The sequence below is a fragment of the Apostichopus japonicus genome, chromosome 4 (assembly GCF_037975245.1).
Source record: "Apostichopus japonicus isolate 1M-3 chromosome 4, ASM3797524v1, whole genome shotgun sequence".
Classification (NCBI taxonomy): domain Eukaryota; kingdom Metazoa; phylum Echinodermata; class Holothuroidea; order Aspidochirotida; family Stichopodidae; genus Apostichopus; species Apostichopus japonicus.
The window spans coordinates 8,630,087-8,643,306 of record NC_092564.1 but is presented as its reverse complement, the minus strand read 5'-3'; the positions used below and the strand labels follow the sequence as shown (position 1 = coordinate 8,643,306).

The following is a 13,220-nucleotide window of genomic DNA, read 5'->3' as shown; positions in this document are numbered from 1 at the left end:
AAAACTTGTTCCTTGTTTCCCAATTTGCGCATTGGATATTGCAGTGCTAGTATGCATATTTTCCTTGAGGGGGGGGGGGGCGGGGGACGTTGATGGAGTGATGTGTATACACAAATAAGATAATACAATAAGAGTTATAAAGGGTACTGAATATAACGCTGCATCAGTCCAATCGAATTTCTGCAAAGTGCCCTTCGATGTCGGTGCCCCCGCCCCCAGATTAAAAGTGCTTCCGCCGCCCTTGACCTGGATATTCCCGACATGAGTGTATAAAAGAAACATTTTCTTTTTCATGGATGGTGGGGGGGGGGGAGTGTCTACAAGCCTAGAAGTACATGTTTACCATATTCTTTGTTATATTTTATACTTTTTTGTGAGAAAAATTGCAGTCTCACCCGACACAGCGACATTATCCCGCCTACGTGTCGTTGAACAATGTTTTTCTGGGGGTAGCTGAGTACTGTGTTAAAATAATAAATAAGGTAACTAAATATAGCAGCTTAAAAAATATACTGTCCCATTTTTCCCCTTCAAAGTGATGTTACCATTTTTTCTTCTTCGAATTTACCAAATTTTTGGGGAACTGTAAATTTCTAAAACGTGAGATTATAAAATAAAGAATGTTTAGATGCAACTTGCAAGGCCTCAGAAGTGCCGTTTCCGGCAATCTGAGAGGCATTGTGTGCCAAAAATTTTCTTGTTCGCTACGCGCCAACCGATGGTGGCGCTCCGCTTAGATAGTGTCACGGGAACTTTCGGGCACAAAAAGTTCTGCCCCCCCCAAACTGAAATGGTCCCGTACGCCTTTGATGTCAACTTCACTCAAGTTAAAAGTCTGGCTGAGTTGGCAAGGGCAGTCAGCATGAAAGAGAAAAAAAAAATTTGCATTTCTGTCACCAAAGTTGCCCATCTTTTTGGTTGCTATTTTGCCTCACAAGTGCCATCTCCTGCGATCTGGGGGGGTGCTGAAATCTCAAATTTTCTCTGTACGCTCCGCGCCAACCAAGGTGGCGCTCCGCTCAGATAGTAACCCGGCCCCCCCACAAAAAGAACAGCCCCCCCATGGCCCCCCCACTCAAAAAATCCTAGCTACGCCACTGCAGAAAACACTGAGTTCCAATGGAGGATTCGCAGTTAGTTATCCTGCACCATCGACGCCCACCCCCGGCCCCCACCCACCCCATCCCCCATATGTTTAAACCCTGCAAACTATTGCGGTGGCAGTTCCTGTCAGTTGGGCACCTGCACGTTTGTGGTATATATGTCTGTCGAAAGGAAATGTAGAGAAGTCTATAATAAACTGTGGATAATTGGTCATTTTCGAAATCGATTCACAATAGTATGACATATCCTTTGTTCTGGATTTTCCAACTCACTACAATTTCAATGAATTGACTTTTTTGTGATAACTAAGCAATTAAGCGGAACCGAGAGCCACCTACATAATTTCCCTCTTTAAGAAGTAGGCTTCACAGTAGAATATGTAAATGACAAGCGAGGGGAGGGGGTCTTAGACAATAGTTAACATTTGGAATTTTAGTATTTAACCACGGTGCCCGGGGTAACATGGGGCATATTTGGCATTGTTGTTTTCCGCAACGGAATAATACACTGGGTGACTTTTCCTAAAAATTGAAAGCAATCTCTTCTCGGCCTTTTGGCTAAGATAATGCATAGAATCTGTTTCCCTTTTCAACGGAAATCGTTACACACACCTGACGATGATCACACAGTCAGTCTCGATGCAAGGAGACTGGACTTAGTTGAGATCGGATCAGTCGTTTCGTTGTTTGGTTTTCTTGGGTGATTTTTCTTAAAAGGTATATGTAAACGGAATGGCTCAACCAGGAATATAACATTTGGGGTCATTTTCCCACGATAGACGATCATGTTACTCAATATATCTGAGATTGTTAAGCTTGTGTCGTGCGTTTATGTTTTCCAAGGGCCAAAGAGGAAGTTTGCAAGGCACCAAACGGAAGGGGTCATAATGACGTCACACCTGACCTCCAACTGTTACAGGTACTGGTAAAACAAATGATTATTAGGCTAACACTACAGCACGTAGAACGTACACTGTTCCATGGTAGACCGAGATATATCGACTTTCAAAGCAACACAGCAGGCTTGCAACTTCGAATTCTAACAAGTATCTACCTTATTTTAAAGTAAATTTGTCTGCAGTTGTAGGCTACTATGTTAGATTAAATCGCAGATTAATTTATTGCTCTTCACGCTTGGCACTAGTACTGAAATTGTTGTGTACGGAGATAGGCCTAGTCTAGCCCGAGCCTACACCTAGTACAGTAAGGATGCTACAATAGCATAAGCTTGGGACTGACCTAGGCTGTTATGCATACCAATGATACCAGCATACCCTAAACAGCTCGGTACAGTACTTCTGATGGTTTACAGGAGAAGTTCAGGAAGGCAGAGTTCATATATAATAATAATAATCAGCAGTTATTTTTACTATGCTTAATTAGCCGCAAGGGCTTATGGATTACAACTTACAAGTCGGGTGGCTTCCAATTCAAAATTTAACGCAAATTTGGAATCTTTCCAATTTAGAAAGTCATTTCAGCTGGGAAACCGGCCACAGCACCCAGTATTATGCCAAACTTAGGCCCACTGTAGGTTCTACCAAGTTTCTGCTAGCTTCATATGCCTGCATGGATTCAGAATGTTTGGTACTGTAGCATAGCACTTTGTTCCATAAATTCCCATACTGTTTGGGCCTTTAAAGGCATTGAAGACTCGCCCCAAACCGCGTGCGGCCATCTGAAAAAGTTAACTTTCTGTTGCTTGCAAGTGACGTTTTGTTCGTGTCACTACAAAATGCAGACAGTATTGAAATGTAATACCTTAATTGTTATCTTTAGCTGGACCTAGATGTCCATCGCTGTATCGTTTGTAGTATACTGTGCTGTGGGTATTTACCACAGCTGTATGCACGAACTGAACACTAGTGTCTAATTACCGACAGTAGCAAGCTGTGTGTGTATTTTCTGGGATCGATGGTGGTATCTACACTTCTGTGACACCTCATTTGAAACTAGGTCAGATTACCGGCATTAGACGTTTCTTTTTGCCCGAGTCTTCACACCCTTTAAGTTATAGTAGTATAGGCTACACTTGGGTAAATGAAAGCATATTCTGTTCTGTATGGGTTGCAGGCACATAAATGTCATAATTGTCTCCATTATATCCTATTCAAATCTTACTAAAGTAGTAGGCCAGCCTATTTTACTAGTGCATATGTTCTCCATATATCGCTGAGGTTATTTCTATGGCCTAACCAACCTCAAGACAAACCTTTCATTTGCAGTTTACTTGGTTTGTAGCATTTGACTTGAAATTTGATCTGTTTATTATGGGAGATGTTACCTTCATACTATAGGCTTACAAGTGGACTGAGCCATGACGTTTGCATAAAAGCTAGCTTGGTATATGGACTTAATCGATCTTTGATGGCAAGCTCTGCAAACTGTAGATAATGTTTTGACATCTGGAATAATTCTAGTGACCCACTGAAAAACATTCACAACCCACTATTGGTAAGCGGTGTGTGCCCCATAATTTGTGGACCATCAAGCTAAATTACCCTTAACATCTTCCATATTGTGACGTATTTCCCAGCAGGTTGCTTTTTCAGTGTTTTTTTATTTATTAGTTGGGTAACTATTAAGCAACAGTGCTACACTTATTTTATATTGAACTTGCCTAATATTACTGAATACCATGATGTAAGCATCAACAAGCTAGTATGTAATATATATGTTGGTGAATCAGTAAGACAGTGATTGCAAAATCATGCCTGTGTTTATGTTGGGCTGTAGAATGTATGCCAACTACATGTTTAAGAACTTTTCAAATATATTGATTCATGATTACAAAATATTCAAAACTTTTAGTCAATATTATGTTAAATTCTATAGAGCTCCTGTTTGCTTGCATTCTTTCTTATTTGCTTGCAAAGTCCAAACATTTTGTTACATACAATTCTTGGTCCCTAAGACCTCATGGGAGGAAAATGACATATATTCTACAAGGAGTTGATTTTTAACATTCTTGGCTTTTGATTTAAATCTCGTGGTTCTCATGTAAATCAAAAGTAAGAGAATTGTGCTATTTTTGTTATGGCCAGTGTTACATCAAATGTGTTTCACCGTTCCCTCAAAAAGGGAATAAATACTACACATGATCTTAGCCAAAAGGCAGAGAATGCAGAAAGAATACCTACAAACTACCATTTCATTGAAATCTACAGTAATCAGGAATAATGCAATTTGAAGTGTTAATGGTGATAAAGTTCTTAGTTGTCTTAATGACTTAAACTAATAAAATGCTTCATTTCTTTTTGTTCCAGGTTTTGATTATATTCTTTCTACCAGAAGGGAGATAATTTACAGGTTCCCACATGATAAGGAACTTGTCCCTTCAATCAACTAGGTCATTGAGATGCCTTTTGAAGCTGAGGGTGATATCAGATCATTTGTCCGCAAGTCGTCATAGCAACTTGCTCATTCCTTCGAGGAAGCAGCATAACAAAATGGCAGCCTCTGTGAAGTATCTAGGGTATGTTTAATGATTATCTTCTGCACTCTTGATTTATGTGAGGAAATACTGATGACCTGTAAGCTCCACTTTCGATTTTTTCTTTGTTGTTATACTCCTCCAGTTCTAATATTCTCAGTATATCTCTTTCATCTTCTGTTTCCTTCCTATCTTCTAACTATTTCTTGTTCTCTTTAGCTTAGCTCTATGCATCGGTACATTCTTTCTATAAATACTGCTGTCCAATCTCTCTTTTAAACCTCTTTTCTTTGTTTGTTATGTTTATTTGCCTCTGACAACATTTTCATTGTCATCATTTCTCTGATCCTATGAGATACTTTGTTATTGAAAGTTGATGATATGAAATGACTCCTGACTCAATGAAATCAATCTCGTTCAATCGGTTTGCATTATATCACGAACTGTACATCATATTGTCTTAGGGGGAGGTTGGAATTTATTCTGTACCTTAGGTACAGAAGGTATATCTGGGAACAAGGTTCAAAGAAATGTCACCCTTCAGTTCACCTCCCCTCCTCCTCTTTCTCATTCTCCTCCTCTTCTAGATCTCCATAATTTTGGTAAAGAAGAATGGTTTGAAGTTCTTGACTATCACACTGTGTAGTTTATTTTAATACAGAATATATATTGTAGTTTGACATTAAATTCATGATATATAATGTTCCATGAAGGTGGCATATTAATTGATTTAATAATTGACATAAATCATTATTTTTTAGTCAAGAGGAAGCTCAGAATATTGACCAAGAGCTGTTCAACGAGTACAGATTCAGTGTGGATCAGCTGATGGAGCTAGCAGGATTAAGTTGTGCTGTAGCTATAGCAACATGTTACCCTCATGATGCTGTCAAGAAAGCAGAATCCAGGGTCCTTGTCTGTGCTGGTCCAGGGAACAATGGAGGCGATGGGCTTGTTTGTGCGAGGCATTTAAAACTTTTCGTAAGTTAACAGTCTTTGTGCTTTGTATGCTATGATTACTGAAATTGGAAAGCGAAGTATTAATTTCATAACATTTTCGTTTCTTCTTTTCATTTTATATGACGTTGATGTGTTTTTACATGAGAGAAGAAGCATTTTAAATTGATTGGTTATAGTTCATGTAGCTGCATTGCACTTAGCACACGAACATCATGTTTTTGTCTAGTTACGAAGTGGTTTGCTATCAATCAGCTAATTAATTATTGTTGTATCTTCCGGTAATTGTCTTCTTATTCTTCTTCTTCAGGGTTACCAACCATCAATATTCTACCCCAAGCGTCCTTCCAAGCCATTGTTTCAAGGACTGGTAACACAATGTACATCAATGAACATACCATTCATAACAGAGCTTCCCTCACCAGAAACAGTCAGCAGTACGTACGGCTTAGTGGTGGATGCTTTATTTGGTTTTAGCTTCAAAGGAGATGTACGAGCCCCATTTGGTGAAGTTTTGACAACTTTGAAGTCACTCTCAGTACCAATATGCAGCATTGATGTACCTTCAGGTAAGACATGAATTGCTTTTACTTAAAACACTCCAACACTCTAGTTGGCAGTGTCATTCATTCTGGAGCTCATTCTGCTTATGGCTTTAAAAGTTGATCTGTTAAGCTTTGCAAGAGTAAATGATTCTAGCAGAAGTGATTACCCTGCACCTCCTTCTCACTGTCTGTTGTTTCAACTGGAATGAAAAGTATAAGCTTTTATGAGAAAGGGCAAGCTAATAAATTTCTTCATTTAAAGCAGGGTTTCCCTAACTTTATCCCCCCACCAACCCCCTGTGAATGTCAGAGTTAGTCCACGAACCCCTAACTATTTGAGACACGATCTGAGTGATTATTATACTATAATATGCATAACAGTGCTCTGTAAAAGATCAAGTTCATAGTGTAATATTGTAATGAAAAAAAAACAAGAGAAGTATCATGCATCGCTCACCCATCACACACAATGTGACGGATGCTCCTGTTTTTTATCACATGCACGGTACAGTACTACTATGGCAACATATGCGTATGGAACGCGAAAAGAGTTTGTCGATAGGTACGACTTTTGTGTATTACTAAAGTATATGATATATCACATTTTAGTTCAACAAAAAGTACTCTAGGTTTGACTTTCAGAAACGTCTCACGAACCCCCTGGGATGGACTCACGCACCCCTTGGGGGTTTGTGCGTTAAGGAACCCCTGATTTAAAGTAACCATTTGAGAAACAAGACGCCAATACAAGTCTCAAGTTTTCTCTTTATCTATGAAATCTGGAGATTCTCTCCGTTTGTGAAAGAAGAGATGCAAATGTAATGGATTCTTATTTCTAGCATTGATATTCTTTCCCACTGTAGTTACTTCAACTTCAGTTATTACACTCTCATCTTTGGTACTGTTTGTCAATCCTGACTTTTATGTAAAGAACTGGTGGATAGATTCAACTCAATTAACATTCAGCAGTTTCTCAGGCCATTCAGAGTAGTAATTAATGGATTCTCAACATAATGTGACAAGAACTGTCCTTTTATTTCACAGAATTTTTGAAAAATGATATATTTTTTTTTAATCTGTCTGTAATAATGATTTCTTCTCTTAGGGTGGAATGTAGAAAAGGGAAATCCAGATGGTCTCCAGCCAGATTTTCTCATCTCTCTCACTGCTCCAAAGATGTGCGCCCGTCTCTTCAGAGGTAGGTACCACTACCTGGGAGGACGATTCGTACCACAGTCTCTGGCAGAGAAATACCAGCTGAATCTCCCCGAGTATCCCGGAACTAAGTGTATCGTTCGTTTACCAGATCAGTCCTGAGTACGTCAAGGGAAAAGTTTTGTCTCTGGTTTTATAACATTATCCATGGGCTGGTCTCACAGAACTACTAGCTGTAATGATTGTGTATATTTGCGCTTGAGAGTGGTCGAGAGTACGTTGTAGGAAACCCACGAGCGAAACAATACGTCGAAGAAAGACATGAATTTATAACTCATGGGAATATAAAGGGAAGTGGTGGATAGAAGGAAAGTGCTTTGTTTGGAATGAAATATATGCAGATGATGCAGAGTATTGAAAAATGGGCAGTCATCTTATGATTTCTGTAGAACAACAGTTTTGCTTTGTCAAAAATGGTCCAATTGTACACGATTTATGGAAATTTTTAGAATTTTGATATGACGCGTACCATTGTAGGCAAATGTGCAGAGTGTATTCCAAGAAATGTAAAGCAGATTGAGTGGGGTTTTTCTGAACAGGTAGTACGTAATGCCATAAGGAAATTTGATTAAATTTATTTTAATGAACATACAGATTAATACCGGTATGAATTCTTATACATTTTGTATCGCTTTGTAAGCCGTTACATACGTTCTGTTCATTGTGAATGAAGTTCAAACAGTTGTATTGTGTTTCCTTTGACATCAGGTCATTCTTCATATGTAGAGTGAGATTATCAAAGTCACATGAATGAACATAACGTTCGTTATTTTTCGTTTTTTTTTTCTGTACAAAGTTTATTAGGTAATATCATACTCATGGTCCAACAGCGAGTCAAAATTCAAATAGAATCACTATCATACAGTTTAAGATTACTGTCTTCCAGATTGGAAAAAAAATAAAAATGAATATTGAAATATCATAACTATGGATTATATTAATATATGAGAAAATAAAAACGACTGTTCTTGATTCAAGATATAATTAATAATAACTTAAACAGTCGTTTCCTTTAAGAAATCTCATTCTCTTATATCGACAAAAGGCAGATTGTATTAAATATCAGTAGACATGTTAAAGGATGAATCTACACACAAAATTAACTTTATACTGACCAGATTGTAATTTGTATGCCACTTATATTTATTGAGATATCATCCTTTAAGTATCTGAGGCTCAGCAATCAGCAAATGACTTGATTATCTAGTCTAGCGGCTCTAGCCTACAGACTATAAGGTAAGGCTCCTTAAGGAGCAAATACCAAATTCAGTAGTAGAAACATATTATGCTTTATGGGTTTCAAATCACATATTACCAATGCACTCAAATTTATAAAATTTAAGGTGTTTCTACTGCTGCCCTGTTGTTTATATGAAGTTAAACGAACATTTTTCATGAATGTTTCTGACAAATTATAAAGCAACAAATTAATGTTTAGACCTAAACAGAGGAGCCAACATCATCATTCATTTGACCTTCAAATTCGATACAAGACATACTATATTTTCAATGTGAAGGATTTGAAAACCAAAATAGATTAAAAACATTACACCTGTACTCCATTCTTGTTGGACTATGGCATATCAGCAGTGAATTGAATTGTTACATTGTAATATCTAGTACAGTTACATATCTTCTACTATGGTAGTGTAACACTGCCATTTTTGCATAATCAAGAAATCCCTCAGTGTATGAAAAAAGCCTATTTAATTATTACAAAATAATTTGCTATCTATCGTGGAAAGCATGTTTAAAGGCCTTCTTGTCATCCATCATGTTACTACTCCACTGACAAAATCACCCGTTTTATGACATGTGACTGTGTCATTTCGTAGAAGCTGAACCATAATTGGAGTTGAGATGCTCGAGTTTCCATCTCCCTCCCTGACATAAATAGGTACATCGATTCAAGTTCAATACCTGGAAGTGTCTGTCCAACACGACTAACATGATGAAGATAACGTCGGGAGACTGTAGGTATAGGCCAGCTGCCTTATTTTCTCACTTTTGGTCATTTCATCATTTTTCTCAATGCCAGAAGCACTTGGCATTTTTTGTAGGTTGTTAGTTCACTAAATACTTTTAACATGAGACTACATCTTTGTTTCATCAATCAGACAAAAACTAAAGAGTTTTTTATATTATTTTCATGACCTGTAACCTAGGTCCATGTCAAGGAAGTAAAATGGATTCAGCTATTAATGAAATTATAAGTTGACTGCGTATTGTGTCACCAGTCTTACGTACAGTAGTCGCTCCCAATCGACATTTCATGGTTTTGTGAGTTGAAAAAATGTGGATTACTTAATATGAAATATTTACAATTTAATACATCCAAAACATTGAAAAACATCATGTATGCAATAGAAATATAAAGCACAGTTCATAAAATGCTGACAAATTGTGGAGGGTTTCTTTTCGGCTGTCCATTGTTTTTACACTTGAAGGTAATTTTCACCCTCAACTGGCCGTTGTTGGTTTTCCAGGAAATATCATTGTCAAAGTAAAAGACTGAAAAATACACATTTATAGAGAAAAGGTAGAAAAAATTATAAATGTCACTCAGAGCATATACAAATATCTTTTCTTTTCGGTTATCTGTTAAAAAAATCGTTAGAATCCACAGAATGCAAATTTCTTCACCACAGAACTTTTCTTGAATACATAAGTCTCCTTCCTAATAAACTTTCAACAAAACCTCTTCTACATTTGGATCTCTACATTTAGAAACATCTCCATAGATAAACTCTTTCATTCTTTCATTCTTTCAAACTGCATTAATAGAGTTTTGATCTGTCTGTGGCACTGTAGTGTTTGGACATTCAGAGTAATCCGTTTACCACCTCTCGCACCTTTCCTTTGTTTTTATCGTAAATAATGCTTTACTCGTCTTATTCTCAAACAAATGTAAGGCAGATTATGGGGGTATTTTGCACCCTTCAAAATTTCTCCGTGGAGGTCAAACATTCCATCTACCTCTTATCTTCATCATGTTGTGGCACCCTTTGGTTCCATGGTAAGATGGTGCCGTGACTGAGTATGTCAGGAAGGGGTACCTTGTGATCAAAAAGCCATCTGGGAACTTGTGATTGGTCCCTGTCACCTCCTTGCTCTAGTTCCTGAAGAGTAATGATCAAGTGTAGTCATACAACAACAGAGCTAGGAAGGTCCACCTTTATTAAAATAAACTGGTATTAATGGAGAGGAAACCTTAGACATTGAAGAAGTAGGAAAATTTTAGTGCGAAGAATTTTCCCAAAATTAAGTCCACAAGGCAACCAACATACCGTATGTTTTTTGGTTTATAACTATTGGCAGTGATGTTCTCAGCCAGCAGGAAGGTAATCTTTTTTAAGATAGGTCGCCCAAGATAATTGCACGATAACCAAAAAAAACTTCCCAATTTTTTTTTTACCAAATTAGACTCTGAAACAGTTCAATATAATCAGAGACATTCATTTTTTCTGGACCATATTTACTTCCATTGATCATGGTATTTCTCTTGGTTGGATACACCCAGGTGGGACAATTCTTTCTATACTGTACTGTCATTCCCACTTCAAAGCACTTGTACTGACAGTATGAGCAGTATGGATATCATGTTTGTATTGGATGAAGGTTGGAGGATACTTCATACTGTCTGACTGCCAGTGCGATTGGCTTTGAAGCATGATACTGATGGACAGTATAGAGTGATATATTAGTACTGGAATAAAAGACTCACCTGTGAAACAGCAGCTTCTTCCTCTTCCTCCTCCTCACTCTTATCTGGAAGAAGAGAAGATAATGTTAATAGCCATCTCAAGCTGATCAACATAATATAAGTGCACCATTGTATGTATGTATTTTAGATCCTCCTGCAAGCAGGAACTCGCAAAGAAGCCATCATTGGCTTATCAAAGCCGCAAGCTGACCGGAGTCAGTCTCTTAGATTCATATTTAACGTCCATGATTATGAATTGTCAACAACTCTGTAACTGGACGACATACATTAATCTTGGAGTGACTGGAACTCGGGACCTTAAGATTGAAAGGCATCCTCCAATAGTGCTTAACACACTGCGCCAAAAATAACAGCTGCAGCAGCTGTAAACTGCCCTGCCACAAGGCTGCATCAATGTCAAACAATAGATGATCATGTCAGACCAGCAGGGCCTTGTGTGTGAAACCAGAGATCATATCCTATGCAGCCTGGATGCAGCCCCCTCAGCATTCTACTTATGAAATGGTTGCCTTACCTTCAATCATTCTGGTCTGCAATGTGGAACTGACAAATTCATCTAAGAATGACTCCGTTGTGACTCTTTCAGTAACCGGTTTGAGTTTGTTCGTGACTCTATTGGGCACCTCCTCGGTTACCACATTCCATCCCATATCACTGAGTTCGGTCTCGCTCTTTGCCTTCATGGTCGATCGGGATATATCATCGCTTGCCTCCTCTTGTGAGCTATTGTCTCTCTCCTGATTCATTGTAGTTGAACCATACCTATCATCATCATCATAAACTATTGTTGTTACTTCTCCTTCATCAGCCTCCACCATCCTCTCTGTGGAGACATCTCTGTCACTGTTTAGCTTCATGTCTGGTGTTGACTTATTCGTTACCTCCGATTTCACCCAAGGTTTCTCAGTCGATGTATCATTTCTTTTATTTGATACAAGTTTATCTTCCTCTTCTTCTTCATTTTCCTCCTCCTCCTCCTCCTCATAGTCTGGAAGAAGCCATTCTTCTTCATCCAGGTCATTCTCTTGACTTTCCAAACTTGTTTCATTTATGACATCTTGTTGTGTCATGACTGGTGTAGATGGTGTGAAGGACTTCATCCATAACTCTGAGAATGGAGAAGAGGTTGGTAACTTGTTGAGGAGGTATCCTTGGTCTTCTCGGGGGAGCTGAGATAATGGCTCCATCTGCCAGACCTCATCGTCCATAGTTTCGCCATCCTCCCAATGAGGCATCGAAGTCTCTGGCGTTGGTGTGACTGGCTCTAAGCTCTCAGACCTAAGGAAACCTGGTGGTACTGTGTTTTGGGAAAACCACTGAATGATTGGGATGAAGGGACTTTGACTGAAAGCTGATGAAATAGAATCACTTTCATCTTGGTAGTCGTTATCCTCCTCCTCATCTGGAGTTTCATCTTCCTGGAGCTGGGACGGACCGCCATCATCATCCTGTTCCACGGACATCTGTTCACCAGCAGCTTCTGCATTGATAGAAGGGATATTATTAAAAGTGAAAACTTGACAAGTGTTTGCTAATATCTGTATTGTAATGTAGCAGTCAAGGATAGTAAAATAAAACCCAAGCTTAAATATTAATATAGATAAATACCTTTCTACGCATCCGACATGTTATTTGTCACACCATTTAATACAATGCCCATAAACACAATGTAACCAAAGTGATATGAAATACAAACGATAAGCACTAAGGGAGGGGGGCGGTGGGGGGTTGAAGCGAATGCAAAATATTTTTAAGGGAAACTTTGTTCTCTGAAATGAAGTAGCTAACAATCTCCTACTCCACCCCCTAATTCTGACATTACACTGTACACAATGGCACAGTAGCTGTACAACAAAGCATAAAAGTGTAATGAAAACAGAGAAAAATATAATATGAAATCAAACGTCGATAACGATTACTCTTCAAGAGAATATCATAGAATGTTGAGTGAAATTTCATCAAGTTCTTTTAGGGAAGATAGAGAGAGGCAGAAGCCTAATAAAAGATGCATTTTCTACTGTTGTCATTGTAAAATTGTAAATGAAACTAAATCGATGGGGAAAGGCTGTTACAACAATTTTGGTAAATCCATCTCCCAAAACTGACAGATAGAAGAGGCAATTTGATGTTTGTTGATGTTGAATATATTTTGATATTAATCATACAAAAGAGGATCGCTATGCGACCCTAACGAGCTATTTTCTAATATAGAAAACTGCTCTTTATGAGCTATGACTTTGATA

General features: G+C 38.2%; 2 protein-coding genes across 4 annotated transcripts in view; one reads left to right on the top strand and one right to left on the bottom strand.

The window, feature by feature from the left end:
* The first annotated feature begins 2,018 nt into the window (after positions 1 to 2,018).
* On the top strand, positions 2,019 to 8,266 carry LOC139966341 (NAD(P)H-hydrate epimerase-like). Of its 2 annotated transcripts, none has more exons than XM_071969239.1 (5): positions 2,019 to 2,149; positions 4,370 to 4,578; positions 5,298 to 5,517; positions 5,804 to 6,062; positions 7,144 to 8,266. In XM_071969239.1, exons 2-5 carry the CDS (start codon positions 4,421 to 4,423, stop codon positions 7,353 to 7,355), a joined length of 849 nt encoding a protein of 282 aa, XP_071825340.1. In that variant the 5' UTR covers positions 2,019 to 2,149; positions 4,370 to 4,420; the 3' UTR covers positions 7,356 to 8,266. The 2 variants fall into 2 exon arrangements, with proteins under 2 accessions (XP_071825340.1, XP_071825342.1); XM_071969241.1 differs by having other exon boundaries at positions 2,037 to 2,168.
* Positions 8,267 to 9,664: 1,398 nt separating this feature from the next.
* Positions 9,665 to 13,220, bottom strand: part of LOC139966340 (C3 and PZP-like alpha-2-macroglobulin domain-containing protein 8) — a 62,156-nt gene continuing 58,600 nt past the window's right edge. For both annotated transcript variants that reach the window (XM_071969237.1, XM_071969238.1), the window contains 3 exons: positions 11,492 to 12,457; positions 10,978 to 11,021; positions 9,665 to 10,372 (listed from right to left, as the gene is read on the bottom strand). In XM_071969237.1, coding sequence (XP_071825338.1) covers positions 10,226 to 10,372; positions 10,978 to 11,021; positions 11,492 to 12,457 — 1,157 coding nt within the window. In that variant the 3' untranslated portion in view covers positions 9,665 to 10,225. The remainder of the gene's footprint in view (positions 10,373 to 10,977; positions 11,022 to 11,491; positions 12,458 to 13,220) is intronic.

Coding starts and splice junctions, on each gene's coding strand:
- LOC139966341 (XM_071969239.1), top strand. CDS start 4,421: ATGATAAGGAACTTGTCCCTTCAATCAACTAGGTCATTGAGATGCCTT. Junction 4,579..5,297: donor GCCTCTGTGAAGTATCTAGG/GTATGTTTAATG, acceptor ATTATTTTTTAG/TCAAGAGGAAGCTCAGAATA. Junction 5,518..5,803: donor CGAGGCATTTAAAACTTTTC/GTAAGTTAACAG, acceptor CTTCTTCTTCAG/GGTTACCAACCATCAATATT.